Below are 27,995 nucleotides of genomic sequence, written 5' to 3' on the forward strand. Positions count from 1 at the left end.
GATATGAGTGAAGACAAACACCGCGCTCTCAGTAAGTCGAGGACGAGGACGAGGAGGGACAGGGTATATGCAGTCGACGACAGAGGTGGTGGTACAGAGCCAAGTTACGCTCCTGTGGTAGGTACGTAACACTAGCCCAAGGCTAGGGTTGAAACGTTGACCCATACGCTCGCCGGAACTTCCGGCTTTGGATTCGGACGATGCATACTACATAGCGTGGAGGTCCAATAAAATCTGTGCACATGGAAAAAGTCCTAGAGCGACGCAAACAGGGGCTCGGGTCGTCTGCGCAGAGACGCGGACAGTGTCACTTTCGACCGCGCCCATCCCATCGACAACTTTCGTGAAAGTGAAGACTTTGTCGGCTCCAGTTCTGAGCTCGCCTCTTTTACCAACGTCGGGGAGTGGGAACCACCCGAATGCGTGCTGGCGGCGGTCGCGCTGTCGAATGTGTGCGTCGGCGTGTCCGGGAACCTGGGCGGCCTGAACGCCGTCTCCTTCTCACTCGCCCCTGTCGGCGGCGGCGACGGCCCCACGCTCGACACCCTCGTCTCCGTCCGCGCGCGCTCGAACAGCGGCGAGGGCAGCTCCGTCGACGGCTCGCTGAGCACCTTCCGCCGCCCGTCGGCCCTGCCGTATCCCCTCCTCCTCTGCCCGACCTCCCGCGCGATCGCGAGCGCAGCGGTCGCCCGAGGCGCCACCCGTCCCGCCGTGTGGGCGAACATCTCGCGCACCTCCGCCGCCTCTCCCGGCGGCAGGCCCGCCTCCCACCGGAAGCCGTCGACCTCCATGCAGCGCTGGACGTACGCGGCGAGGAGGCGGCCCATGTCCTCGTCGCGGGCGAGCTCCCGCGCCTCGATGGCCGCTGCGCGGGCGTGCGCGGCCGCGGCGGCGCGCTCGACGGCGGAGAGCGTGGTGCGGGTGGAGGCGAGCTCGTCCGTGAGGGCCTGCGCTCGGGTGGACGCTCCGGCGGCCGCCGCGCGCTGTTCAGCGAGCTCGAGCTCGAGGGAGACGACTTGGCGGCCATAGGTGCGGAGGAGGTTTTGGCGAGAGTGGGAAGTGCTGCTTGCGTCGTCTTCGTGGGTGTGGTAGGGAGAGGTGGGCCGACTGGGATGGGGGGTGTCTTTGCGGTGAGGGATGTCGGCCCAGGGACTTCCATCGCCGTGTGCCACCTTCAGTGTCTGTGCGAGGACCACGACGGGGACGGGAGGGGTGGAGAACGGACTGCGTTGCGCGGCGTGTGTCCCTATCGCCGCATTTGAGCAGCGCATCAAAGCAGGGATGTGTAGAGAAAGAGACTCGGCGGCACTGTAGACGAGAGAGGCCAGCAGAAGAGTGAAGATGTCGACAAAGAGGTGGAAGATGCTCGACTCTCGTCCGGCGAGAAGGGATCGGGATTGCATGGAAGAGGGAAGATATGCGCCAGGCTTTGGAAAACACAAAGGGGTAGGGGGGAAGCAGAATGAACAAGGACAGAACTCGCCGTGTCCGATTTGAGCATCAGCGGAGAGGCTGGCCGTGTGCGGCTGACGGAGATGGAAATATTCCTACTATACCCACTGTTCTGTTGGGCCAGCGTGGCCGAACCATCCGTAGGCGCATAAGCATGGGTGTACATTGCAGAGAGAGAGAGAGAAGAGTGCGGCGATGGTAGGTCTGGAGTTTCCGTTGTTGCGGAGTGCGAAATTTCGTTCGCCGACGGGGCTTGCTTTCCGAAACGGGTCCTCATTTCGATACCTGGTCCCGGCTGCTTTCATTCCTCGGGGTGGTCGAACTCCTAAAAGCTCATGATACACCTTTGAAACGTTTGTCTGGTGCCGTGCAAAGTTGCTACGTGCTTTCACCCCTATGAGCCAGCTTACCACCCTTTCGATCTCCTCCATCGGCATATTCACCTTGGAATCGTTACTACCGACTGCCACCACCTTGTCTGTGGCTTTCGAGTCTTCTGAAACGCTCCGCTGGAAATCACTCCGTGTGATCCTGGATCGATTGAGAATACTCGGTTGAATGTCTTCCCTCTGCCTTGCGGCCTTCGTGCCCATCGTCGGTTCGCCACCAGGACGGCTCCCCTCCACCCTTCTCAAGGGATTCATCCGTGCCCCAACATCGAGCACCTGGTCCTCGCGAACGACGAAGGGACAAAGCCGCTCCACACGCACCTCCTTTTCGCACCCTTACCCTCTACAGTACTTCAAAGCCGTCACGTCACGTCCCACTCTCCTTCTATTCCGAAGGACCTGGGGATCAATCATCATGCATCAAGACTCGCAACTGTCTCTGTCCTCCACAAGGAACCACCTGCCTCTACAAACACTTCGCGAACCCTATCCGAACGACGCGGCCCGCTACCACGCCCTCTTGAACGGTATCCCAGGCCTGTCCACCCTGTCATCTCCATTGAGTTCGACCTCGTCCGCAGGCCTCGGATGCTCGCGATATGGATACAACTGGACAGCCTCCGCTGCCTAAACATCACCCCGCCGCTCCGTACCCCAGTCGGCGACGGGAACTTGACGGTACGGTTTCTCCTTTACATACCCCGCGACGAAGGACGGCGGTCTCCGGCTGCCGGCTGCCGGAGCAAACCGGATTCAAACCCAATCACGTCGCAATATTTTCCGCCAAGTCGCCGTCCTCTCTCTCACACACTCTCTGTAGGCCCACTTTTAAATCCAGCTCTGGGCCAAATTTTCCCTAGTTTTCCAGGGTATTGAGAAACACACATCGTTGTGCACGTATACTTCATACGCGCACCTAATGAGTGTATGACCTTCCCGCCTTTGTCGCACATTAGCGAAAGCATTTACAGATTGCCATCTGGGACACAGTCCCTGATTCTCTGCTTGTTCCTCCCGGATGCTGCAGAAGCCCCCCTCGATACGAAGGGTCAACACAGACCGCATGCAATCGCCGCAGGTAATTGTGAGTACCAATTGACCAATTGACCAATGGTGATCAGTATATCTTCATTGCAGGTACGCAGGAACATTACAGGCATCTGCCCCCGAGCCTTCTCGATATACCAAAAAGGCACGCTCTGCTTCGAGAAGCTGTCACTTCTACACTGACGCCCAGCGGTCCCCATCCATCCACTGCTCTAAGCGTTTTTTTGACACTCGATCGCTGCGATGTCGACCCTGACGTTGGACCAATGAGCAAGTCTCGCGACATATAGTTGTCGTGAACTACACTGAAGCTCCTCCCTGAAGTTCCGCTCTTTCAGCACCACGCCAGCCCATCAAGGGTATTAGAGCGGATGTCGTCCAACGCCGGTTCACCGTGCTTCCTGTATGATCTGTGTCGCCGACGGTCAAGGTACGTCCTTCATACGCAAGCATGTTCACACTCTGGACCGATTCTAATGCATCCGGCACCCTTCTCGTGCCTCGGCTAGGCGCATAAAATGCCAGCGAGGCGAACGTCCATTTTCAGGGCACCGTCCTTGACTTCGTTGACACCCAGCACACACTCTATCGTCCCTCTCGCGTATCTCGATGAAGCTCCTCCTCATCTCCCTCCTCGTCTTGGGGCGCGTCACGCTCGCTTTTGAGAAACCCTTCATTCCTCTCAACTGGACGACGCTCGCCGCCTGCGCCGTCGACGACGCCACCCGCATCCTCGCCGGCGACGTCACGACCGTGTCCCCCACCAACACCCCCGCGGAGTGCGTCTCCTCCTGCGCCGCCGCCGGCTTCGGCTACGCCGGCGTCGAGTTCGGGAACGAATGCCACTGCGGCACCGGCTTCGACGAGGCGCTCGTCGCCGCCCCGCCCGACGGCTGCAACATGGCGTGCGCCGGCGACGAGACGCTCGCGTGCGGTGGGCCGTGGGGCATCCAGGCAAGCTGCGCACCGCGGGGCCCCATGCATGTAACTTACGCTGACGACGCACACCGCACACGCAGGTCTACACCTTCCCCGCGCTCCGCCCGGGCGCGTGGACGTACCTCGGCTGCACGGTCGACACGGGCGCGGCGCCCGCGTTCGTGGACGCGGCGCTCCAGGAGCCGTTCGCATCGACGCTCGACGCGGTGAACCAGTGCCTGCAGGCGTGCGCGCGCGGGGGCTTCGCGTTCGCGGGCGTGGAGGACGCGGGGAACTGCCAGTGCAGCGGCGCGGGGGTCGCGGCGGGCGCGGCCGCCGCCGCGGAGGCGGAGTGCGACTCGCTCTGCCCGCTCCCGGGGGACGCGGGCTTCGAGTTCTGTGGGGGGGTGGACAGGCTGGCGGTGTACAAGCTGACCGGATGAGGCGCGGGCCGCGGTGGCCTGACGGTGTGGACGATGTTTTGTGACGTCGTGTTTGACACATTGTGTACGGGAGCGAGAAGGCCGTTTGTTTTTGCGGCGTAGAATGTAATGATCCGGGTGTACATATCGTCCCGTACGAGCAGGGATCGGGGTCTCGAGAACTGCACATAAAGTGAGCGAAGACTCATGAATGGTAGAGCCGGAACACCAGGATTTGCGGTCATATAGAAGCACGGTAGTGGTATAGATGTAGTAGATGTAACAAGCCATAGCAGTACAAACATTCAAATATTCAAGAGGCACCCGCCGCGCGGGCGCGAGCCACAAGACCGGCATCCACCAGCAATCGCGCCGCTAGGCTCATCCCCGCCTCCTTCAGATCGGCAAGCAGCTGCGTCCTCGCGTCCCGCCGCGACGCCCGCCCAAACGCCTGCATCTTGCTCTCTTCGACGATCCCGGCCTCCCGCAGTTGCGCCTCCTCGGCCTCGTTGAGCCAGTTTTCCTCGCAGAACCACGACAGGGCGTCGACCGCACCGGCGCGCTGCGCGCGGTCCACGGGCGATGCAGAACGCGAGGGCGGGGTCGACCTCTCGACCGACGGCCGTGTGCGGCGAACGTTCGCTGAGGCGGGCGGGGTCATGAGGCCCCCTTGCCGGCGCGACGGGCTGGGTGTGGCGGCGGCACGCTTCTGGTGCGGGGCTGGGGTTGGATGCAACATGGCGAGGTGGCGGTGGAAGTTTCGCAGTATCAAATTTGGTTCGCTCTTCGACATGTTGAGAAACAGGTGCTTCGGATCGGAAGGGGAGAGCGTCAGCGCGCGGCTTTGACGGGTGTACCGGGGCTGAGCCTTCGGCTCGTGCGTGGCGTACCTTGCTGCAAGCGAGGCATTCTAAACTCCATATGTGGCCGGAGTCGTCCTCGTCGCTGATTCCGTAGCATAACGAGAAATTCATTGTCTTGGCCTTCTTGAGGGCCTTTTTCAATTTCTCGGGGACCTGCGTGACCGTGGAGTTTGGACCCAGACGTTTCACTGGTGAAAGAATCGATGCTCATACCTCTGCTTGCCAATAGTCGTCCTCGTGTACGATCCACCGCACCTTGACAGGCGGCTGTGTCTTCGTGGCGGGTTTCTCTCTAGGTGACACGAGAACTTCGACGGGTTTGGTTGATCCGGACCCATCGGAGTCCTCAGCTTCATCCCACTGTGGCTTGTGCGAGTAGCTGGGACCAGGCGGCGGGGACCTAGAGCCTTGGAGCGGGATCGACGATGAGCGTTAGCGGTGAAGACAGGCCGGCCGCGTGTAATACGTCGCAAAGTGTGCAGTGGACGGCAACGCACCGGATGAGTCCGACGCCGACGCCGACGCCGCGAACGTCCGCCCGCTGCCAAAAGCTTGAGGAGCGCGAACCGGGGAGGGCGACGTCGAGCGCGCCGGTGTGGGTGTTTGTTCCTGCACGAGCGCGAGTGTCCGTTCTCGGTGTTGGGCACTTTGAAGGTGACACCGTAGGTTCCATATGTACCCGTAAGATGGCTGGAGGAGGATGGGCTTAAACGCAGAGATCAGTCGCTTTGAGGCCTACGTATGAGCTGGAGCTGGGTATAGTCCAAACGTACGTCCGTTTTGCATACCAAACATCTGGCGCCCCACAGGCCAGACTCGTCCTGGGAGTAATATAGCTCAAGGGAGGCATCTGGATGTAAAATCCGCAGCTTCCTGAGGAGCTCTTTAAGGCGCGCCGGGATCTGGTAAGGAGCACAGCATAAGCATGGAGGTTCGCGTCTATAGAGAAGGCACGAGATCCATACGGGAGGGTGTCGGCGATGACCGTCCACATGCAAGACGAATGGGTATTTGCGCTTGAGAGGACCGCCGTGGTGCCGCCTGTTCGTTCGCCACTGGTTATCGCTGGTGTCTTCCCTCTCAGCGCGGCGCTTCAAGGCGATGTTGTCCCGGCGTTCATCTTGACTGGGAGTGATCGACTTTTCGTCATCACTGTCTGAGGAACCAGAGGACGAGCAATAAGTGCACATGCATGGGTGAGAGCGAGAAAGAGGGACATACCACTGATCGAGTGCCCTTTGTCTAGTCTCATGTCTAGAATGTGTGTGGGATTCAATTTTCGGGTCGTAGGACGCGATCGGCGCAGTTCCGAGGGTGTGACGTTGTGCTCTGGACCCACTGAGTTCCTGTTACAGACGGACAGGCGGTGGATGCACGGTAGATGTTCGTGGATAGGAGCAAATGCGCGCTGAGTGCCATCCAGTGCGTGCAAGGCGCGTGGTGGGCACGATTACATAAGCGAGCGGCCCGAGGTCGCACACCCAGCATCGAACCCAAACATTTAGATATTCAGGTCTTCGTATTCAGAGGAGGCCGAGACGAAAACGGGGGATACCGCGCGTCGAAGTATCGCGGGGTCGTCCGAGCCCGATGAGTGCAGACGTCACTCGACACTCACTTCTCCTGCGCCGCGCGCATGGGGTGCACATATGATCAGATGCTCCACCCCGAGGCTTTCGCAGCCGGTACGAGTACAATGAAAACGAACCGGGACACACCTATCGGGAGCGACACGGCCGGCCACGGCTGCTCATGTAGTCTGCGCGTCTCGGGAGTGGCAGCGGGCTCCCCGTGCAGACGTCGTGCTTGTCGTCTGCGACTCCGTCCGCCGAAATCCCGCAGTCTTTCGGCGTTTTCGGGGAAGCCACCGGCGGGCAGTCGTACTCGGTCGTCGATGAGGACGACCAGTGGCGTCTGACCCGGGGCTTAAGTCGCCGAGAAGTCACGCTGGGACACTCTCGGGCCGTTCGGTACCCAAACAATCTTGAACTGGAGGCGTCTCTGCCGTTTGAAACGACAGAGTCAAGGCACATACATCATTCTCGCCACCCGATCGCTGCACCGACAGACCGCTCCGCGATCCCCGGGACACGGGCTAAAGGCATCGTGCGCGCTGGTCGTTGAAGCTATCCTCGTACTAAGGGGTGATGCCATCGTCGCCACTCGGCGCAAGCGCCCCGCGCTCGACCGAGACCGACTCTTGGACCACGGACCGCCTCTCGATGACCGCGGTAATGTTCTTCCGTGGCAAGCGCACGGCGGGTACAGAGGGCCGTCTGTTGCAACTATCGTCAGTATCACAAGCCTCCGAGCACGGTGCGTCGTTCGACCAGTACGACACGAACAGACCTGTCGATACCGACGTTGTAATGGGGGATCACAGCAGACCGGGAACGGGTCTCGAGAGTGGAAGCGACACGATCGAGAAGACCAAAGAAGTCCAATGGAACATTAAGGATTATAACGAGATTTCGACGAAAAGAATCCTGAGACAAGGACTCGTCAATGTCCCAAAGCCGCGATGTTTGGAATCCAGGAACAACGTACCGTCGAGTTTTCTGAAGTCCTTCTTCTCTATCAACGTCCTCGCCTTCTCCGCCGTCTCCGCCCAAATTTCTGTCATCTCGACTGCCCCCTCCACGTCTCGCTCGATCCACCAGGATCGGCGGTCCCGCACCGATTTGTCAGCGTTGAGCCGTCTGAGCTCGTGCAGCGCAGTCACCGCCGCATCGCCGAGTCGGTCTGGACTTGTGGGATCGTCCGACGCTGTCTCTGCAGATGTGGGTTCGAGATAGGCCTCTTCTGACTTGCACTTCCCAACCACGAGGACGCGCAGAGTAGGGATCGCTTTGGCCAGCGCGCGCGGTAGCATGTCGCGGACGATGCGGATTCGAGCCCGCTCATCGAGGACATCTTTGGTGGCTAGGAGGACGCGATACAGCGAGACGTTGAGATAGACGAGCTTCAGTTGTGCGAGCCTCTCGACCAATAGATTCTGGAGACTGGCTAAATCATCACGGACGTGAGCGGAACGCCGGGAGTACGTACTGCCAGGGCTCCATGCTCAATACTGTCGTTCACGTCGACGGCGAGATTTAGGGCACGGAGGTGCGTGCATTGTCCGAGGATGGTCCACAGATACTTTTGACCGTCGAGCACGTAATTCCAGGATTCGGGAGTCCAATGCATCACGACCAAGCTGATGTCGAGGCCACGCATTCCTTTGGTAAGATCCAGCTCCATCAAGGGCAAAATGGATTCCAGGTCGCAGGACGCGATCACGTGTCGGGATGCTATGTGAAGCCGTTCAATGTCCTCAAGGAAACCCGACCCCGATACGCATTCCAGTCCGATTGCCCCTTGGATGATGAGGTTGTCAAGGGTGGGCCACTTGTAACGTGTGGTGATGGCTTGGATGAGGCATTTGTCGAGGAGGAGCATCTTGACGTTTGGGCAGTGAGGTACTAGGTTTGGCATGCACGCAATCAGTTCGAGTTTGCGAACGTTCGGCATTGGTGGGAAACGAGGGAGGGCAGTGTCGGGGGATTCGAGGAAGCCGGCGAAGATTGTGCAATTGAGACAAATGTCGTCCAGGAGAGGGAAGGCGGAGAGCGCGGCAAGTAGGAGCTTGTAATCTAGGATGTCGATGAGGGAGGTACTGTGAAAGGCGATGCAAAGACCGCGAAGAGTTGACGCGAGCGGCTTCAGGAGTTGTGGCATGGTTTTGATCGCGGTCAACCCCGAGTCGTGCAACTCGAGAGAGGAAAGGCGGGTCATAGAGCCGAGGGCTTCGAGGAGCGACGGGTAGTGAATTGCGTACTCTTCCACGTTGTGCAGAATGAGCTTGCGGAGATAGTGGCACGTAACGGAGAGAAGGGAGGTGAGTTTCGGAGCGTAGTGATGATACTGGGATGCGATGTCGTCGGGGGAAACGGAAATGACCACGAGGTTGCGTGCAAAGTCGGAGCGTGGTCGGTGCAGACACGGGTCATTGGCGAGAACGAAGTCAATGGCCTCGTTGAAGTACTCATAGTCGGTCGCGATGGACGCATAGGCGAGGACGTAGGGGATGACGATCGGATACAGCCGTTTGGCCGTGACAGCAACTTTGATCGCGTCGGACCGAGGAAGAAAACCACAGATCTCGTGCAGGACGTCGTTGTCGAGGGAGAGCAAGCTACGCATGGGGGTCGAGGGGACTGACGATGACGGCGAGAGACAAGGCGACGGCAAGCTCAGAGCAGAGTCGTGGCGGCTCGTCCTGGGCCGCGGCCCGCTTCCCCCGCCGGTCCATGCTCCGAGTACTAGCACCCGTGCGTGCTGCTTGCGCTTCGACCTCTTCCTCGCTGCTGCCAACTTACTGCCGACGCCGTGCTGGACGCTGTTCGGGGAAGTTCCCTACAGTTTTTTGTGACACATTCACCACCGCCCCTCGCTCCCAACTCCTTGCAACGCCCCGACGTGCGATTGACGACACTACCATCTCAACACCATCCTGCACGACGCGAGTTCAAATGGGTTGTGTACGAGCAGAGATTGAGTACATGAGGAGGAGGTCGACGAGGTTCGTCAGTCGTCATCTGTGATATCCCTGTCCAATCCCCCCCCCCCCCCCCCCCCCCCCGTAGTTCGTGACATCACGTCTGAATCGAGAAGATGCGGTCGGTAATGGCGTACATCCACACCCATTCCATCGCGCGGCGCTATGTCGCACGGGAAGGATGCATGGTGCGAGGCTCGTATTCTACGGTGAGTCCGCTCGCCTTCTTCGCCTCTGCCCACCCTTCTACATCGTCGAGGCACGTCACCCCCTCATGTGCGGGCTAGACTAGAGCATACGTGCCCTCCCTTGGTCGGGCACTTCGTGGATAGATGCGGCAGGCTGAGGGGGGGCCGGACGCGTTGGTCTTGTCCCCGCATGTCCCACCGCTCGTCTCTCTCATAACGCTGCCCGCACAGCTCGTGTATGCGAGGACATGGACTATTGCCGCTTGACAGGGACACGGACGCGGACGACGAAAAGCCTCGATCGCTGATCGTGTTTTCTGACCCTTCCACACCCAGCATTCCTCCGCGTCAAGACGCGATGAGCTCGTGGCTACTGTGCCATGTCTGGGCTGAGGCCAAGGAACGACTTCCGACTGGCGGTGCTAGTGGCTGTCACATCCGGCATCGGGACGACGGGGCGCAAGACGTTTCACCTCACGGTGTCGCTACACCGGAAGTTCTGACACTCGACATCCCACCGTGAGTCGGTTCTTGATCGTCGGTGTTGCCCTGGCGCTGACCGTTGGCATTTCGATAGTGCGTATTGGGACATTGAGAGCACTGGAGGGTCAAATGATGGCGAAACGTTCGGCAACTGAGCCCCCCGTCCGACGCGTACATCCCTCGCACCTCCTGCTTGCTAGGCCGTTCGCGACATGGAGTGTTGGAAGGAAAATGTTGGGGGAATTTACAGTGACACGCGGCCACTGTACTAGCGCTCCAATAGCCAGGGTCATCATCTACGACAGCACGTTTCGGATTCTAGTTCGTGTGCGAGTGGCCCCTTCCACGCAGGGTTCAACGTTCAGCGTTTCAACGTCTGGACACCCCCACGTGGCGTGGCTGTGAGTCACACGCAAAGTCCACCGGCGCCCATCGACATCGATGGACACTCGGAGCTGCGCACAGACAACGGTCTACCGCAACCCTTCATCTCCTGCGCCGTATGTCGTCTCTGAACCTCCTATGTCTTTACGACGACGTCCTCCTGTGCATGTTCGCGTTCCTCTGCGCGGAAGACGCAACACGGATGGCGTTGACCGCTAAACGACCCTACGTCCTTGCCCTCCCCTTCGCCCTGGCCGACATCCACCTCACCTCGGCCCCGATTCGAAGACCATCGGCGAAGCACTCTGGGAACCTCGACAATCTCGCTACAGGTTTGCTCCTCCGAAGATTGGAGTACCTCCAAGGCTTTGATCCTATTCTTTGTCGGCCACGTTCATCCTACATTCGCCACCTTTCTGCTCCCCAATTGTCCAAATACCTCAGGCCCAGAGGATCGGCGCTGGAAGTGATCGAACGCGTCACCACCCTCCTGTTCCAAACGCTGTCCCTACGCTCACTCACGATCCCGCACTTCTCCACTTACTGGGATCAGAACCTGGGCTTCGTCGAGCGATTGGCTGACTTCAAACACATCCACACTCTGGTTCTGCCCGACGTTCGCACCCTGAGCGAACCGGATATGAGGCTACTCCCGGACCTTTCTCCCTCCTCCCTCGCCCACACCCTCTGCTCTCTCACCGTCAGGTTTACGCTGGAAAGGGATATCGGCCGACAGGAACGCGTGGCGCGCATGGTGGCGCGTCTACGAAACTTTCCCGCTTTGCGCACCCTGCACCTCAGCATTGCGAGCGGCCTTTCTGGACACGTCCCACCTCTCCCACCTTCGAATCCACGCGCGATCCTGGAGAACATCCGCGACCTTACAATTCACGGCGCATGGAGGCCGCAACCAGTTCCAGACTGCCCGAACATCAACGATTTAACGCTCGAAGTTGGTGAGCTCCGTTCGCAAAGCGAAGCTGGCTTCCGATGGCCGGCACTGCGCACACTCGCCATCGTTTACGACGGAAACCTTAATTGGCCGACTCGAGTTGACTCATCTTGCATCACGCGTGCGAGTCGTCTATGGTTCAAGCCCAGCCCCTTTCTTACGGAGGATTACGACCTGGGCTCCAGGCGCGAGACGGGCAAATCGTTCGCCAAGACACTCCCGGGTCTGTCGACCGTTTTGTTCTCCTGCACGTTATATTGGTTCTACGAAAAGGCAAACGAATACGTCGACGATGACGACGATGACGACAACGACGACAACGGCAACGACAACGCTTGGGAAACGCGGAGGGTCGACAACGACATCTGGGACCCTTCCCGTCTCAGCACCAACGAAGCTGCCCTCGCCCAGGTCGCCGCCCGTCTGCGCTCCCTCCACCTCGAAGTCCACCACTCCGCGTACCTGAGCCACGTAGCCCCGTGGGACACGCTTATGGTGAGGACCGTCCTCAACCTGCTTTCCACCAGCGATCGAGACTGATTCCCCTCCGCGCGCCGCCTAGACCGCCCTCCCAAACGTGCTCGCCGCCGCGCCGCTCGTGCACCTCACCCTCATCCTCGTCCCACGCGGGCACAAAGTCGGCGTGGCCGTGCCGAACAGTTGCCACGAGCTCGCGCGCGTGCGGGCCGCGCGGGAGATCCCACGACGCCTCGCGGAGGCGATCGAGACGCTGCGCGTGCTACAGGTCGGGGATGCGATGCCCGACACGACCCGGCTCCCCCCGCACCAAGTCGAGCGTGGCGACCACAAGGGCGAGATGGAAGAATGGGAGCGTTGTGTTCAGGAGATGGCCGCGATGGAAGTGGTGCGGCGACGGCGGTGGTGGTGGATCGAGAGGGAGGACGGCAACGCGGTGATGACGGAGATATGGCGGGAAGACGGAGAGAGGGCGCGGGACTTGGTGGAGGATGATGGATTCGACCGCGCGACGGGGCTCGATGGTATGTTCCGGTGCTCCATGACCTCCTTGTACGTGTGCTGACCAGGTCGTCTCAGGTTTTTTCACATCCAATTGTGTTTACGAGCCTTGATCGCAGGTGCTACATATGTACAGTACATCTGAGCCCGCTGTACTAGTTCGTCTATCGGCTTCTCATTTCGGTACCGCACGCGCCGCCTTGCATCGACGTACTTCAATAACAGTGCGTTCGACAGCGCCGAAAGGTCTCAACGTCCGTTTCCAAATTCCTGGCGATATGATCTGGGCTCGAACACCTCACCCCCAACAGGGTCAGGCCGAGATGACGCTCGTCGGTCTCCCGTCTCTTCACCAGATTGCGCGCGCCCCTGCTCGACGCAGTCCAACCTCATATCAGGGATCAGCTTCACGCTGAGGTGGAGGAGGGGGAGCGCTGAGGGCGCGTCGGAAGAAGAACGTGGGGACCGTGACAGTGTTGGCGACGCACTGGGGACGCTAGCGTCGGGAGACGGAGACTGCCCAGGGGCTCTCCGCTTCGCGGCCCTTGCGTGAGGAAGAAACTGGCACTGATTGGAGGTTTATTAGGAGAGTGTCGTTCCGGTATGGCGCCACCTTAGTCTGCACGTGTCGACGCCGGGCCCCAAGTTGCACGCCAGCGGAAAACGCCCGAGGTCATGAATCACGGCGGCGGTCTGCGCGCACAAAGTCGAGGTGATTGAGAGCGAGATGCAGGGCGTCGAATGGTCCCAGAAAAGCGAAGATGTCATAAGTTATCATGTATATAATTCAGAGCTCGCTCGCATTAATTGTTACGCTCAGAAGAGCCTTGGCCGCCTGTCTGGATATACACGGCATTTAAACTTAGGCGTATGAAACTCCGACCATGCCCGGCACCGGGCCGCGAGTGAGCGTCAGTCCCGGCGCGACCACACGCGCGCTGGCGAATGTTCCCTGCAAACCTCCATCATCCCCCTTGCTGAGCGGAGCAAAATGTCCTCTCTTAGTCTTCTATCTCTCGACGACGACGTTCTCTTGTGGATCTTTGCTTTTTTAGAGTCAGACGACGCTTTTCAGATAGCGTTCACCGCCAAACGCTCCTACATTCTCGCCCTCCCTTGTGCCCTCGCCGACGTCAACCTAACCTCCGCCCTCACAGCACGACCTGATAACATGTTTTTTACGGCTCAACTTGTGGACCCGGTACTCCGGAGATTATCATATACCGAATGCGCCGATCCTCTTCTTATCCGATCACGGCCATCCTATATCCGCCACTTCTCTGTTCCAGCCTTGTCCTCGCATCTCATGACGCATGAGGTGGAAAAGATAGAGATGATCAAGCGCGTCGAAAAAATATTGTCCAGATCGGCCTGTCTACGCTCCCTCGCGATACCCCACTTCGACCATTATTGGACGCATAGCCCCGACCTCATCGAACGATTGGCTGACTTCACACAACTCCGCACCCTCGTCCTCAGCAGCATCCGTACCATGCCCACAGACAAGACACCGCTCCCCGACATTCCTCCTCTCGCTCTCGCCCATACCCTCCACTCCCTCGACCTCACCTTCGTATCAGGATGGGCCATCGAGCATCGGGAACACGTGGCCCGCATCGTGGCTCGTCTGCAGGCCTTCCCCGCTCTGCGCACCCTGTGCCTTCGCACCGACCGCATCTTCGTTCCGCCAGTCAAACGTGCCACACGTCAGTCGACACCTCATCCACGTGCAACGTTGCCGAACATCCGCAACCTTACGATCATCAGCTGGAGCCCACTGCCCGTTCCGGACTGCCCTCACATCGAGGAGTTGACACTTGATCGGCGTGAGCTGTACTCGCAGAGCGCAGCGGGTCTTCAGTGGCCACCGCTACGCGCTTTGACCATCTTGTACAATGGAAACCAAGACTGGATGACTCGCCGTGAAGCGTCCCGCATCACTAGTGCAAGTCGTTTGTGGTTCAACTCCAGCCCTCCCTCCGAACACGGCGCTTGGCACCACGAACGCAACGTCGGCAAGTCTTATTGCAAGGAGATCCCAGGTCTGTCAACTTTCCAGTTCTCCTGTACGCTGCTCTGGTTCCTCGACCTATCGGACATACAAATGCAAACGGGCTTCATCCCGCAGCGGGGACGTTTCACCGACAACAAAATCGCCCTCACCCGGGTCGCCGCGCACCTGCGCTCCCTCCACATCGACGTCCACCACTCCACCTTCATGAAGGAAGCCTCGTGGGCCACGTTGGTGAGAGATTTATATATATGATGGATGCGGTTGCGATCCTGACTCAACACACCACCCCGATTCGCGCCGTCCAGAGAGTGCTCCCGCAGGTGCTCGCCGCTGCGCCGCTCGTGCATCTCACCCTCGTCCTCGTCCCGCGCAACCATAAAGCGGACGCGGTGGTGCCGAGCAGCTGGGCCGCCCAGGAGCTCGTGCGTGTGCGCGTCGCGCGGGAGATCCCGCGGCGCCTCGCGGAGGCGATCGTGACACTGCGGGTGTTGCAGGTTGGGGACGCGATGCCTCATACTGCGTGGCTACCCCCGCAGCAAGTCAAGCACGGCGATGACAAGGGCAAGCAGGAGAAGTGGGAGCGCCGTCTTCAGGAGATGGCCGCGATGGAAGTGGTACGGCGACTGCGGTGGTGGTGGATCGAGAGGACGGACGGTGGGGCGGTGATGACGGAGATATGGCGGGAAGATGGGGAGAGGGCGCGGGACTTGGTCGAGGAGGATAGATTCGACCGCGCGACGGGGCTCGGTGGTGCGTTCTCTTCTTCATGATCTTTTTGGATGCGCTGACTCGGTCGTCTCAGGTTTCTTCACATCGAAGTGTGTTTATGAGCCTTGACTGCTGCTGGGAAAAATACGCCGTCTCTCGGAGCTAGCCGTCTCTCCGTGTTGCACTGTTCTTTCCACTGCAAGATTGTGCAATGCGAAAAGGCTTCATGCTCCGTCAGACTATGACACGCTCATCATCAAGCGCGTTCATCCGCGAACACCTGGCGCACGTTCACCGTGTATGGACGCGATGTGTGGGGCCTCGTCGAGGCACCGCGCCGGAGATAGTCGTCGGTGTCGAATCACCGCGCGCGCGGTGTACCTCTGCACACGAACTATGTACGTCCTGCCAATTGACTGGATCCACAGCCCTCGCCGTCGATGGAAGAAGCTGAAGAGGTGCTCCGCGGCGCCTCTCCCAGAGCTCGCTTCCAAGACAAGGACACCTGTCGTCCTCGCAATGCCAAACAATAACGCATTTTCGCCTTCGACCATGGGTCCTCGACCGCACGCCTGTCGCGATTGGCCGCGCGCACGCCTCGCACCATCTCCAACGGGATCACTTTCGCCCGCAAGAGTCCTATTGACCTGGTCAACATCGTCCGACTGGCCTCGCACACACGCCCAAATGTCAGACCCTCATCTTTTCGCCTGAATGGGGTGTCGATCGTCCGGCACACTTGACGCGCATGTGGGCGGCCCGTCTTGGCTGCGGAACCTTCCTGCCCTGCACACCGTCCCCGATGATGCGTTCTCCGTCTTCTGCGTGGTCTTCTCGCCGATGCGCTGACGAGGTTGTGGCAGGCTTCCTCATGCCGAGATGTATACACCATGGGAGTGAAAGTGGGCGGCGCGCCTTAGGACGGGCGGGAGGCAGGGCGGGGGACACTACTGTTCATACACACGTTTCCGCGAGAAGAAACCTGGGAAGACGACCGGTCAGTCTGCGTCCGTCGCGCTCAGAAGAGCACATCAGCGCACCATCGAGGCCCGTCTCGCGATTGAAGTCCCGGTCTTCGATGATGTCCCGAGCCTCCTCGCCGTCCTCGCGCCAGATTTCGACCATCTCGGCGCTCCCGCCGGTGCGCTCGACCCACCACCACCGCTCCGGCCGCGGCAGTTCGCTGGCAATCTGCCGGAGCACGAGCTCTGCTCTGTCGGCGTCTCGTCGAAGGCAGTCGAGCTCGTCTTCGTTTGCATCGTTGTCTTCGTGATCAGCGATGTGTTCGGCTTCCGCGAGTTCTTCGCGTGTATGGACTGTATGCCTGATCATGAACACACGCAGGGTGGGGAGTGCCGCGACCAAACCACGAGGAAGGACATCCCGGGAGTGCGTGAAGCGCGACAGTTCTTCGGCACACTCCTCACTCAAGATTCCACGATCACTGTCAACCGGATCAGGAGGTGTGCGCATGTGAATGGAGATGCTGAGGTGGACGAGAGAGGTCTCGGCGAGCGCGGTGGGAAGGGAGTTCTGAAGGCACAGACTCAGCGAAGTGGAAACACATCACGAAGTAGAACATACTCACCGCCAACCGTTCGTGTCTACTACCGAAATCGTCGAGGACTTGGAGAGAGAGGTAGAGAGAACGAATACCGGAGAGGTGCGGCCATATCGATCGTTCGAGCCGTTTGAAGTCTCCGTGGCCAAGCCCCATAGTCGGCAGTGACAGAGTGGACAGTCCTGAAATCCTGTCAAGGAAAGCGGGGGTGTTTGTTTCCCCTTCTTTCATGTAGATCATGTCTTCTTCTGTGAGCCAGGGGATAGTGTCCAGATCAAGCCGATCCACGTGTGTTATCGACACTACATCCAAAATATCCGTGGGAGGGAGCGCGCCCGTTATCGAAAAATATACTAGTGAAAGGGTGCGAAGGCGAGGCCATGTTTGTGTGCTTTCTGAAGTCGTGATGTCGATGCTTTGAACCACGAGATGCTCGACGTTGGGGCAGAGAGGAGCCCAAGATTGTGTCCAATCGATGAGCGCGAGGCGTCGTATGCTGGGTACAGCCTTCAAGGGACCGGGACTCGTCACAAACACCTGTTCCCATGAGATCTGACCACGCCTGTGGAGAGGAGGGCAGCAGGTCCGGAATCTAAGAGAAAGGTCGGCGAGACGATGACAGCTTGGTAGCGTCTCCAAAACGGCTCGAAGGATCTTGCTGCTATCCGGATCATGCGGTATATTCTGCTGATCAAGAAGTCTCATACCGTCGCTGATAGAGAGGGAAAGTGTGTGCAATGTGGACGCCAGGGGGAGAAGGGCTGACGGGAGTTGAACCAGGGCATATGACCCGACCTCGGACAAACAAAGGGTCGTAAGCTGGCCCGCGGAACTTGACAGAGGGTGAAGCAATTGTGGGGCCGTTTCGAAGAGGGCTTCCGTTTCGCTGATGGTGAGTGATCGAAGGCGAAGGGTGCGCGAGAGAAGTTTAACAAGATTCGCGACGTAAGGCGAAATCTCCCGGTACTTGATCCTCATACAAGGCCACGTAGTATCTGTGTCCCTGCGTGAAAGGACGAGCTCAGACAGATAGGTGTGGCGCGGGAAAAGGATCAAGGGATCGAGTCTCATCAAGACCGGCGCCGTGCTGTATAGGCGGTGTTGGTCCGAGTATTTCCGGCCCACGATTGGTTGCAGGTTGACTGTGGCTCGGAAGTAGGGAACGGCAAGCACATAGGCCCGTTTGCTGGTGCGCGCCATTCTGAATGCGTCCGGAGGCTGGAGATGAGAAAAGGTATGCAGCAGAACATCGTCGTTGAGAGAAAGCAAAGCCGACATCTCCTGTGGTAGTGGCGAATGGAAGACGGGTGGGGCAGGGGTCGCGCGCCGATGAGAGTCGAAGACGAGTCGCGGCGTACAGCCTTGGGCGCCAGTGGCACGACCGCATCGGCGCCGCCGGCATCGGCACTGGCGGGCGGCAGTCGCGCGTGTCTGAAGATCTGACTTCCGTCCTGCATCCTATCGTTCTGTTTCTGCATGCAAACCGGCAAATAGATCTCTAAATTCACTATTACCCGGGGTGAAGGTGCGAGTCACATAGTCGCATAGGCGTGCATCTAGCATGGGTAACGCGAAGAGTCCGGCGGCATGATGGCTATATATGCCGCTACGTTACGCAATTGGCGGCTTGGATCTCAACATACAGATGCGTTACTTGGGCAGAGCCGCAGACAATAACATGCCCAGACATCGTCATCGGCCCGAACGGCCGTCCCGTCAACTTTGTGTCCATCGGGTCGACCCTTCGACGGACATGGCTTTCAGGGAGATGTTCGTCGCGAGGCGCAAGTACGGAAACCGCTCCACCGAGCAGCTCAAAGCCATGCGCGCGGCGGGAGGCCAGATCTAGAGCCCCCTCCCGCCGCTGCCACCGACAACGAGATGGCCCTGGTCGACTACGTGGGCAAGCACGGGACGGAGGCGCAGAAGGGAGAGGTCGTGTGTGCCATCCACGCGGGCGTGGGTCACAGATCTGAGCACGCATGCACGGGATCGTCGACCGTCGTTGAGGAAATGTATGATCGCCAATCCAGCGAATAACTACGGGTACGTCGCTCGTGCGTGAGTCCGTAGGAGTCTCCGCGCCTGTCGGGCGGGTGTCGAAGCGGCCGCCTGCACCTGCGAAGCGTGTAAGTGATGTATGCAATGGAGCATCCCGGAGACTGCGAAGGTTTTTATCGTGTAGACTGCGCCGTGTGGTCGGCACCAATGGTGTATGCAGTATCTGAAGATCTGATACATGAGGCTCGTTACCGGGTATAGTTGCGTATGAATGGGCCGTGTTTCTGTGCGCGTAGGAAGAGACGCGAGGGGCGAGTATGAATAAGCCACCCATTACGGCTCGTAGACACACTTCTCCGAGAAGAACCCTGTTGAAGAAAACAATAAACAGGAGCTCGTTTCCGACGCATACGATTTGGCTCACCGTTGAGACTCGTATCGGACTTGAAATCCCTGGCCTCGATGATCTCGCACGCCCTCTCCCCGTCCTCGCGCCAGATCTCAACCATCTCGGGCCTTCCGAGACCCTCCCCGCCACTCCGCTCGATCCACCACCACCGCTGCGCCCGCATCGAGGCGGAAGCGACCATTTGACGCAGCTTGAGCTGGGCTTTGAGTGCCTTTTCGATCTTCTTCCGGGAATATCGGGGCACGGATTCGGGATACAGCAGGCGGTCATCCACTTCAACGCCGTCCGGCAGGTATTGCTCCCTGTCGTGGTCACGGCGGTCATCGTCACCGGGGACATTCGGAGCAGGCAGATCGACGTACGGTTCCGGCTGCATGGTCATCGCAGAGGCGTGCGGCGTCGTGTCGCCGACGCAGAGCACGCGGAGGGTCGGAATCGCCGTCGCGAGCGCGTCGGGGAGGATGTCGCGGACGGCGCGGACGCGCTCGAGCTCTTCGGGGATTGGGTCCGGCTGGAACGGGGGCTGCGAGTCGTTGGAGAGCACGGTGCTCGGAACGAGGGAGATGGTGAGGTGGATGAGAGGGATCGCGGAGAGCGCGGCGGCGAGCTTGTCCTGGAGGAGCTGTCAGCGAGCGGTTTTCGAACGAGTGGACGAGCACTGACCGCGAAAACGGGTGCGCCACGACGGAGGGTGCGAGAGCGAAAATGAACGGAGTGGAGGTGCAAAGGTCAAAGCGCTTCCAAAGCGACGGCTGGATGTAGAGGACCGGATCGGGGTAGTGGAAGTCGGCGAAGGAGAGCGATGATATGGAGGGGAAGGTGAGCAAGAAGGTGTGATATGAGGCCTCAAGCGGGAAATGCAAGTCTACGAACGTGCCCTGCACGTGGAAGCAGTCGACGTGTGGGAGAGGGAAGTGGCGAAGATCGGGAAATAGTTGATCGTCTTCATTCACCGTCGGTTCGAGTGTGAAAGTGCGTAGAGGGGGCCAGGAGAGGTCAGAGAGGGCGGACAGGTCGCCGGCCTGAATTTGCAGATGCTCGAGGTTAGGGCAGGGCGGGATCCAGTGCGACTGCCACAACCCTCGCAATTTGAGGTGACGGACGGAGAGTAGTGGTGCGAGTGTATGCGGTACCCCGAGTAGTTCTGGGAGCGGTTCCCAGGAATCGCCGGCGAGAGTCAAGCTGGAGAGACGCTGGAATGTTGTGAGACTTTGTAGAAGTTTGAACAACGACTGGCCTTCGCCCGACAACCCGAGAAACATATGAGGGTCTAACTGCAAGTGCAGCTCGCGCAGGGTCAAAGAAACCGATCCCATGACGTTCTGCATGTGATCTAGTGTCCGTCTGCCAATTTGGGACAGGGTAAGGACAGTGAGTCGAGGTAGTGGCGTTATAATATCTAAAGCTCGTGGATATTCCTCGATCCGGGCCTCAAGGTCGGACAATACGAGTACGCGGAGGCGAGAGGTGAAGGCGAAGGGAAGGGGTCGATCAGATGATTCTTCTTGGAATACTTGGCTGGCTTGTCGGTAGAAGTGGATGGTCTTGAAAGGGCCGGCAACCTCCCGGAGGTAGGAGTGGCGGGGGCGAAGAAGGAGAGGGTCTTTTCCAAGCAGATGGCGAGCAATGCAAACCTCCAGATCGCCTCTGTCCTGCAGCGCTATCCGGATAGAGTGTATGTCGAGGCTGGCGAGAAAATTGGGCATGGAAAGCAAATAAGCTCTTCGGGAGGTCAGAGCGGTTTGCAGCGCGTCTGGGGGCTCCAAAAGGGAAAAGACAGATCGGAGTACGTCGTCGTTGAGGGAAAGGAGAGTGAGCATCCTGGGAGGTGGCCAGAGTCCTGGGACGGCGCAGGTCGTGGTGGATGCTCGCTGAGTCTGAGAGGCACACAAAGTCGCCCGCGCAGATTGAGACCGAAGCGGCGCCAGTCGCGAGCTCTTCTGACTCCGACCGCCATCCACGCCCGTTCTGCACTCCTTTCTCTCCACCATCACCCTCATCGCCTATACGCTTGGTGTCCTTTGCCTCTGCTCCACGTCGTCGTCGCTCCAGCGGGTCTCGTTTGCGAATGTTTCCGGTCTCGGTCCCAACCATGCACCGGCCTCTTCTCGTCATCCTCCATGGCCTCGGCCTGCAAGCCTCACCTGGCAGCCTCTCGGTATGACTTTGGTGCGGTCCAGTCTCTTTTCGACCCTTTGTCCTCTCGTCTCCCGGTCTGTCAAGCCATGTCTTTCGCCCATCCCACCTCGCGGCCTCTCGGCTTTCTCTCCATGGCAGGCTCGGACTCCGACCACCTCACCCTCGTCGTCCTCGGCTGGATGTGCATCGCCTTCTTCGGCTTCTTTCTCTTTGCCGTCTTCTATCAGGCCGTTCGCCGGTATCGCCAACGCCGCCGTGAACGCCAGCGCGGGCAAGAGGAACGCAGGCCATCGGGCGGCGACAAGGAGGACCTTCATACGCGGTATCTCCCGTCGCTCTCGCCGTCGGCTCAAGGGCCGTTCGTGGCAACGCCTTCATGGGACCTCTCGACGGCCACGCTGGTGTCGGATGCCACGATTCGCGGTCTCGCGGCGTCGACGAAGGAGCGAGACTCGGTGCTGTGTCGTGCGATCGGCCGGCTAGTGCATCCAGGGAGTAATGGGAAGATTTTGTTGAAGGTCAGCCTCATTCTCGTTCCCTCTGCGTCCCCCACCCACTCCCCGCCTTGCCACAGCACCCACAACCTGCACAGCTGCGGCAGACGGACGTGCCCCCTGGAAGCCCCGAGACGCTGTGGAGTCAGCCCTCGCCGCTCCGCACCGGACACACTCCCATGTTCGAGCGGTGGACGACGTCTCCGATGGACTCCCCGGCACTCGAAACCCCGCCACAGGCCGTGTTGTCTCCCATCCGGGAGTACGTGGACCTCCCGCCGTGCCTTATCAGCTCCTACGGCACACCGATGGCACGCCCTCACATCGTCGGGCTCGGTTTCAGCGGCACCACTCCTTCCCCTCGGAACCTTCCTCCGCCCGTGCACGATGTCGCCCAGAGATCCCCGCACCCCCAGCTCGCGACGCCTCTCTCCACTCCCGACAGCCACGACCCGCGTGACGCTCAAGCGCAGCGCGGCTCCATGCGCCGCATCGCCCGCGCCCTCCGCCCGGACCCAAACGGCACCCCGCTCACCGGCGACACGTTCTTCGTGTCCCCCACCCAAGCAGCCCCGCGCGCCGCGCCCGAGCGGCCCACGACCGTCGACCCGCGCCTGCAGGCCATCTGGGACCGCTTCGGGCCGAGCGGCGCGCAGAGCTCGGTGGAGGCGGCGAGCCTCGGGCGCGCGCTCGGCGGGTGGGTCGACCAGGTGGTGCGCGGCCCGGAGGAGCGCGACGAGGCGGGGGCGCGCCGCTCGTTGACGCAGGCGCAGATGCAGGGGACGTGGATCGGGCGGGAGGTGCGGAGGTAGGCGAGGTCGATGGACGGCGCGGCGCGCGGGCGTCTGGTCTGGTCTGGTCTTGCTGAGTGCTCTGGATGCTCGTGTGCGGGTGCGTCGTGTCTCGCTTTGCTTTGTGCTTGCGTTCGTTCCGTTGCTTTCCTTCTCTGTACTCGTCCGTCGCCGTCGTCGCGGTTCGCAGTCCCTTCCCACTGTCTGTATCGTACATACATCTTGTTGCAATTTACCTGGGATTCCCCATCATCGCTGGATGACAGAGTCGGACACCACACGCTACGCGCACGTCGAAGAGTCTGGTCGTGCTTAGTGCGCTCGTGCGAATCGCCGACGATGAGGTGCGTTGCGGTGATGGAGATGTATAGGAAGCTCCGACGAGAGAGAGAGGAAGGCTAGCGATGAGCTGGCTGGGCGTCCGCAGCAGAACGTACGCGCCCCTCTTCAAAGTGCAGGAGGAGGAGGAGGCGGGTGATTATGTCACTTAGCCGCCCCCAAACCAGCATAGTTTACGTGTCACGCGGCAAGCAACTACACTAGTACAGGTGCTAACTAAAGATGGAGCCCTCTCCCAGGGTATGAACTGGCCAGCTCCCTGCACCCGTCAAATATCGGCCCACGCACCCTGGCACGGTTCCGCCCGGTGCCCCCTTTCCCCTTTGCGCGCCTTTCAGGTGGTGGACTTGAACTTCGTTGAAGCATGTGGGTCGACGCACGCTTCCCCAGCTCTTTCCGACGTCTCTCTTGCTCCTCTCTGACCCGGTTAGCGCTTGGCCGTACCCCGACTGGGCCCCTATCTTAGTCTACCCCACCTCGAGCATCTCGTAATGAACCCGTACGTTATCCATGTTATCCCAGAACAGTTCGGGTCGTTGCAGCGCGAGTTTAGTCATCCCACAGCGCACACGCCGTTTGATTACTCGCGGGCTGAGGGAGATGCTCCGGGCGCGTGGTAACTCAACGCCGACACCTCTGTCTGGTGCAAGGCCTCCGCGAGGCCCGCACATCGCGTTCGTGCGCGATGGTCTTGCGCAAGGTGTTGGCTGATCATGAGCGCGCTTGACTGTTGGCGTGTCGTGGCCCGGCAGCCTGTCGAACACAATGAAGTGTTGTCGCACCGCACAATCAGGGGCTGAGCACAATGCATGTTTTCCCATCTGCAGTCAAGGCTCATAAACACACTTGGATGTGAAGAAATCTATCACGACCCGGTCAGCGCATCCAAGGAGATCACGGGGAAGAGAACGCACCATCGAGCCCTGTCGCGCGGTCGAATCCATCCTCCTCGACTAAGTCCCGCGCCCTCTCCCCGTCTTCCCTCCAAATTTCCGTCATCACCGCGCTGCTGTCCCTCCTCTCGATCCACCACCATCGCCGTCGCCGCACCGCTTCCATCGCGGCCATCTCCTGAACGCAACGCTCCCATTCTTCCTCCTCGCTCTTGTCGTCGTATTTGTCGTCGTATTTGTCGCCGTAGTAACGCCGGACTTGCAGCGGCGGAAGCCAGGCCGTGTGGGGCATCGCGTCCCCAACCTGCAGCACGCGCAGCGTCGCGATCGCCTCCGCGAGGCGCCGCGGGATCTCCCGCGCGGCCCGCACGCGCGCGAGCTCGTCGGCGGCCCAGTTGCTCCGGACCACCGCGTCGGATTTGTGGTCGCGCGGGACGAGGACGAGGGTGAGGTGCACGAGCGGCGCGGCGGCGAGCACCTGCGGGATCGCACTCTGGACGGCCGTCGGGGCAGCCCGAAGTCAGGACCACAGTGACGGTGCGGGAGAGGTGCGCAAAGTGCTCACCACGAACGTGCCCCAGGAAGCGTCCTTCACGAGGTTGGAGTGGTGGACGTCGATGTGGAGGGAGCGCAAGCGTGCGGCGACCCGAGCGAGCGCGGTTTCGTTGTCGGTGAACCGGCCCGGCTCCGGGGTGCGGCCCGTTTGTATGTCCGACAGATCGAGGAACCAGAATAGCGTACAGGAGAACAGGAGCGTGGCCAAACCTGGGAGTTCCTCGAAGTACAATTCCGGTGTCGCGCTCGTAGTGCCCGGTGCCGTATTCGGCGGGCCGCCCGGATTTGAGCCATAAACGACTTACACGCTTGATACAGGAAGCCCCACGCCGAGTCGGCCAGTCGTATTCTCCGTGGTACAAGATGGTTAGAGAACGGATTGATGGCCACTGAAGACCCGCTATGCTCTGTGAGTGCAGCTCGCCCGGATCGAGTGTCAATTCCTCGACATGCGGGCATTCTGGAACGGGCTGCGGGCTCCAGCGTAAGATTGTAAGGTTGTGGATGTTCGGTAGCGTCGCGCGCGCCGGAGAAGATGGCGGCAGAAGTAGTGCGCTTGTTTCTTGAGGAGTGACCATGCTATTGCTGCGAAGGCACAGGGTGCGCAGGGCGGGGAACGCCTGCAGACGGGCCACGATGTGGGCCACGTGTTCCCGATGCTCGATGACCCATTTCGATGGGAAGGCGAGGTCGAGGGAGTGGAGAGTATGGGCGAGGGCGAGAGGAGGAAGGTCGGGGAGCGGTGTATTGTCTGTGGGCATGGTAAGGATGCTGCTGAGGACGAGTGTGCGGAGTTGTGTGAAGTCGGCCAACCGGTTGATGAGGTCGGGGCTATGCGTCCGATAATGGTGGAAGTCCGGTATCGCGAGTGAGCGCAGGCAGGCTGGCAAGACCGTTGTGACGTGCTTGATCATCCCTATAAGTTGTTTTTGTTGTATCAGGCTATACGAGGACAAGACTGGAGCGGAGAAGTGGCGGATAAAGGATGACCGTGATCGGATAAGAACAGGATCAATACATTCAGCATATGCCAATCTTCGGAGCACAGAATCCACAGGGAGACGACTGAGGGGCCCATCGGTCCGTCCTGTGAGGGCAGAGGTGAGGTTGACGTCGGCGAGACTATAAGGGAGGGCGAGGATGTAGGGGCGTTTGGCAGTGAACGCAATCCGAAAAGCGTCTTCTGTGTCCAGATAAGCGAAGATGCACAGGAGGACGTCGTCGTCGAGGGACATGAGACTGGGAGAGGGCATTTTGTTGCGCTGAGCCAGGAGGATGATCGAGGTTCGCGGTCAACATTCTGATCATTCGCCAGCGTGGGGGTGGTCGCGGGACTGGCGCTCAGTCGTGGCCCGGGTTCCTGCCGGGCTTGGATGTCGGCGCTTTAACCGGAGTTCAAACACCCAACGGGAAACGCCGCGTATGTTTCCGACATCTGTCGCTTTCGCACCACTATTCTGTGCCTATACTCGTACTTGTGAGAGTGCGAAATATGCTTGATATTCATATTTTGACGCATCTTCGTTTTCCTCGAACCATCTAGATCTGATGCTTTGTATTGCTCTCACCAGCCGGACCTCCAATCTGGACAGACTTTATCACCCTCCCCTCCCTGCACATCACGCACCTCATAGCATTCCCGGCAGGAACTACAAGGGCCTTCTCGTGGGTCTCCGTCGCCCGACGCGAGCCTCTCCAGTGCGTCGCGACTGACCCCGCGTCCTTCTTCCTTCCCAGGACGCGCCTCCTCTCCTCCATCTCGGCGTCAACGGGTCTCTGATATGAGATTAGACTGCGCCGAGGAAAGGGACGCGGGGATCATCTCGCAATGAATGCGGAAACGGACATTGAGCAACTTTCGGCGTTGTCGAACGCACGTTCGGCCGGGACACTGAAGCACGTCGATACAAAGCGGTGTGCGGCATCAGAATAAGGAGCCGAGAGATAAAATAATACAGCGAGCGCAGAGGCACTGTTCGTAGCATCCGCGATCAAGGTTCGTAAATGCATTTCGACGTGAAGAAACCTGGCACGGCATGGTCAGCGCATCAAAACGAGACCGCGGAGAAGAGAACGCACCATCAAGCCCCGTGTCGCGGTCGAATCCGTCCTCCTCGACCAACTCCCGCGCCCTCTCCCCGTCATCCCTCCAAATTTCCGTCATCACCGCGCTGCTGTCCCTCCTCTCGATCCACCACCATCGCCGTTGCCGCACCGCTTCCATCGCGGCCATCTCCTGAACGCAACGCTCCCATTCTTCCTCCTCGCTCTTGTCGTCGTATTTGTCGTCGTATTTGTCGCCGTAGTAACGCCGGACTTGCAGCGGCGGAAGCCAGGCCACATGGGGCATCGCGTCCCCGACCTGCAGCACGCGCAGCGTCGCGATCGCCTCCGCGAGGCGCCGCGGGATCTCCCGCGCGGCCCGCACGCGCGCGAGCTCGTCCGCGGCCCAGCTGCTCGACACTTCCTCGGCTGTGTGGTCGTATGGGACGAGGACGAGGGTGAGGTGCACGAGCGGCGCGGCGGCAAGCACGTTCGGGAGGGCGTTCTGGGTGCGCGAAAGGGAACTTCCTTCAGTATCGATTGCGGAGGGTCCGTCTCGGGCAGAGGACGGTCCTCACCGTAAGTGTTTCCCACCAAAAGACGTAGCCCCGGTACACAGATGGGTGGACGTCGAGGTGGAGAGAGCGCAGACGGGCGGCGACCCGGACGAGGGCGGCTTCGTTGGGGGTGAGACGGGGAGGATCCCAGACGTCGGTTCCGGCCTCCTCACTAGACCTAACATAAGCGCCGTCGTCGTCAAAGCCGTCAACGCCATCGTCGTCGTCACTGAGGTCTGCCTTTTCGCAGAACCAATACAGCGTGCAGGAGAACGAGAGGGTCGACAGACCCGGAAGTGTGTTGGCGAAGGATTCGCCGGTCTCGCGCTGGGAGTCCGGCGGGTTGCAGTGCTCTGTGGGAGAGTCGCTGTCCCAGTCGGAGTCCGGGTAGTGGTCTGCGGGAGCGGGACTGGGCTTGAGCCAGAGACGACTTGCACGCGTGATGCAAGATGACTGGACTCGAGTCGGGAAATTGGAGTAGGGTGCATAAACGAGGGCGAGTGTGCGCAGTGCCGGCCATTGGAGGCCAGCTGCGCTTTGCGAACGCAGCTCATGAAGTCCGAGCGTTAGGTCCGTGATGTTTGGGCAGTCTGGAACGAGTGATGGGATCCATGGGCCGTGGATGGTAAGGTCGCGGATGTTCTCCAGGATCGCGCGTGAATACGAACTCGGTGGGTGACATAGGAGGTATCCATACATGTTTCCCGCAATGCTGATGTGCAGGGTGCGCAAGGCGGGGAAGTTTCGTAGACGCGCCACCATACGCGTCATGTGTTCCTGTGCAGCGATATCCCTTGCCGGCGCAAAGCTGAGGGTGAGAGAGCAGAGGGTGCAGGCGAAGGAGGAGGGGAGGAGCTCTGGTAGCGGGCTCATAT

The 27,995-nt window shown here is 59.9% G+C and overlaps 9 protein-coding genes across 9 annotated transcripts; 4 read left to right on the plus strand and 5 right to left on the minus strand.

Moving 5' to 3' along the window:
* Window positions 1–254: 254 nt before the first annotated feature.
* BXZ73DRAFT_99595 (uncharacterized protein) lies at window positions 255–1,403 on the minus strand (the record flags this gene model as incomplete). Its single annotated transcript, XM_048028057.1, has 1 exon — window positions 255–1,403. One exon carries the CDS (start codon window positions 1,401–1,403, stop codon window positions 255–257), a length of 1,149 nt encoding a protein of 382 aa, XP_047879894.1.
* Window positions 1,404–3,497: 2,094 nt separating this feature from the next.
* BXZ73DRAFT_89050 (uncharacterized protein) lies at window positions 3,498–4,249 on the plus strand (the record flags this gene model as incomplete). The annotated part of the gene is made up of 2 exons (XM_048025149.1): window positions 3,498–3,842; window positions 3,908–4,249. 2 exons carry the CDS (start codon window positions 3,498–3,500, stop codon window positions 4,247–4,249), a joined length of 687 nt encoding a protein of 228 aa, XP_047879895.1.
* Window positions 4,250–4,541: 292 nt separating this feature from the next.
* BXZ73DRAFT_99597 (uncharacterized protein) lies at window positions 4,542–9,276 on the minus strand (the record flags this gene model as incomplete). The annotated part of the gene is made up of 6 exons (XM_048028058.1): window positions 4,542–5,036; window positions 5,119–5,244; window positions 5,305–5,491; window positions 5,589–5,700; window positions 7,639–8,086; window positions 8,140–9,276. 6 exons carry the CDS (start codon window positions 9,274–9,276, stop codon window positions 4,542–4,544), a joined length of 2,505 nt encoding a protein of 834 aa, XP_047879896.1.
* A 1,528-nt stretch (window positions 9,277–10,804) lies between these two features.
* On the plus strand, window positions 10,805–12,729 carry BXZ73DRAFT_99599 (uncharacterized protein; the record flags this gene model as incomplete). Its single annotated transcript, XM_048028059.1, has 3 exons — window positions 10,805–12,133; window positions 12,201–12,639; window positions 12,695–12,729. 3 exons carry the CDS (start codon window positions 10,805–10,807, stop codon window positions 12,727–12,729), a joined length of 1,803 nt encoding a protein of 600 aa, XP_047879897.1.
* Window positions 12,730–13,922: 1,193 nt separating this feature from the next.
* On the plus strand, window positions 13,923–15,685 carry BXZ73DRAFT_76095 (uncharacterized protein; the record flags this gene model as incomplete). Its single annotated transcript, XM_048022349.1, has 3 exons — window positions 13,923–14,861; window positions 14,936–15,380; window positions 15,600–15,685. The coding sequence occupies 3 exons, from the start codon at window positions 13,923–13,925 to the stop codon at window positions 15,683–15,685; spliced, it is 1,470 nt and encodes a 489-aa protein (XP_047879898.1).
* A 600-nt stretch (window positions 15,686–16,285) lies between these two features.
* On the minus strand, window positions 16,286–17,055 carry BXZ73DRAFT_99601 (uncharacterized protein; the record flags this gene model as incomplete). Its single annotated transcript, XM_048028060.1, has 3 exons — window positions 16,286–16,320; window positions 16,379–16,871; window positions 16,927–17,055. 3 exons carry the CDS (start codon window positions 17,053–17,055, stop codon window positions 16,286–16,288), a joined length of 657 nt encoding a protein of 218 aa, XP_047879899.1.
* Window positions 17,056–19,233: 2,178 nt separating this feature from the next.
* On the minus strand, window positions 19,234–20,637 carry BXZ73DRAFT_76096 (uncharacterized protein; the record flags this gene model as incomplete). The annotated part of the gene is made up of 3 exons (XM_048022350.1): window positions 19,234–19,268; window positions 19,325–19,931; window positions 19,969–20,637. The coding sequence occupies 3 exons, from the start codon at window positions 20,635–20,637 to the stop codon at window positions 19,234–19,236; spliced, it is 1,311 nt and encodes a 436-aa protein (XP_047879900.1).
* Window positions 20,638–21,401: 764 nt separating this feature from the next.
* On the plus strand, window positions 21,402–23,224 carry BXZ73DRAFT_76097 (uncharacterized protein; the record flags this gene model as incomplete). The annotated part of the gene is made up of 5 exons (XM_048022351.1): window positions 21,402–21,467; window positions 21,490–21,966; window positions 22,023–22,742; window positions 23,000–23,077; window positions 23,105–23,224. The coding sequence occupies 5 exons, from the start codon at window positions 21,402–21,404 to the stop codon at window positions 23,222–23,224; spliced, it is 1,461 nt and encodes a 486-aa protein (XP_047879901.1).
* Window positions 23,225–23,652: 428 nt separating this feature from the next.
* Window positions 23,653–27,993, minus strand: BXZ73DRAFT_76098 (uncharacterized protein; the record flags this gene model as incomplete). Its single annotated transcript, XM_048022352.1, has 9 exons — window positions 23,653–23,825; window positions 23,987–24,458; window positions 24,531–24,740; window positions 24,826–25,436; window positions 25,539–25,759; window positions 26,148–26,296; window positions 26,398–26,411; window positions 26,600–27,068; window positions 27,142–27,993. The coding sequence occupies 9 exons, from the start codon at window positions 27,991–27,993 to the stop codon at window positions 23,653–23,655; spliced, it is 3,171 nt and encodes a 1,056-aa protein (XP_047879902.1).
* Window positions 27,994–27,995: the final 2 nt, after the last annotated feature.

The sequence above is a fragment of the Epithele typhae genome, assembly GCF_022376455.1.
Source record: "Epithele typhae strain CBS 203.58 chromosome Unknown BXZ73scaffold_12, whole genome shotgun sequence".
NCBI classification, from domain to species: domain Eukaryota; kingdom Fungi; phylum Basidiomycota; class Agaricomycetes; order Polyporales; family Epitheliaceae; genus Epithele; species Epithele typhae.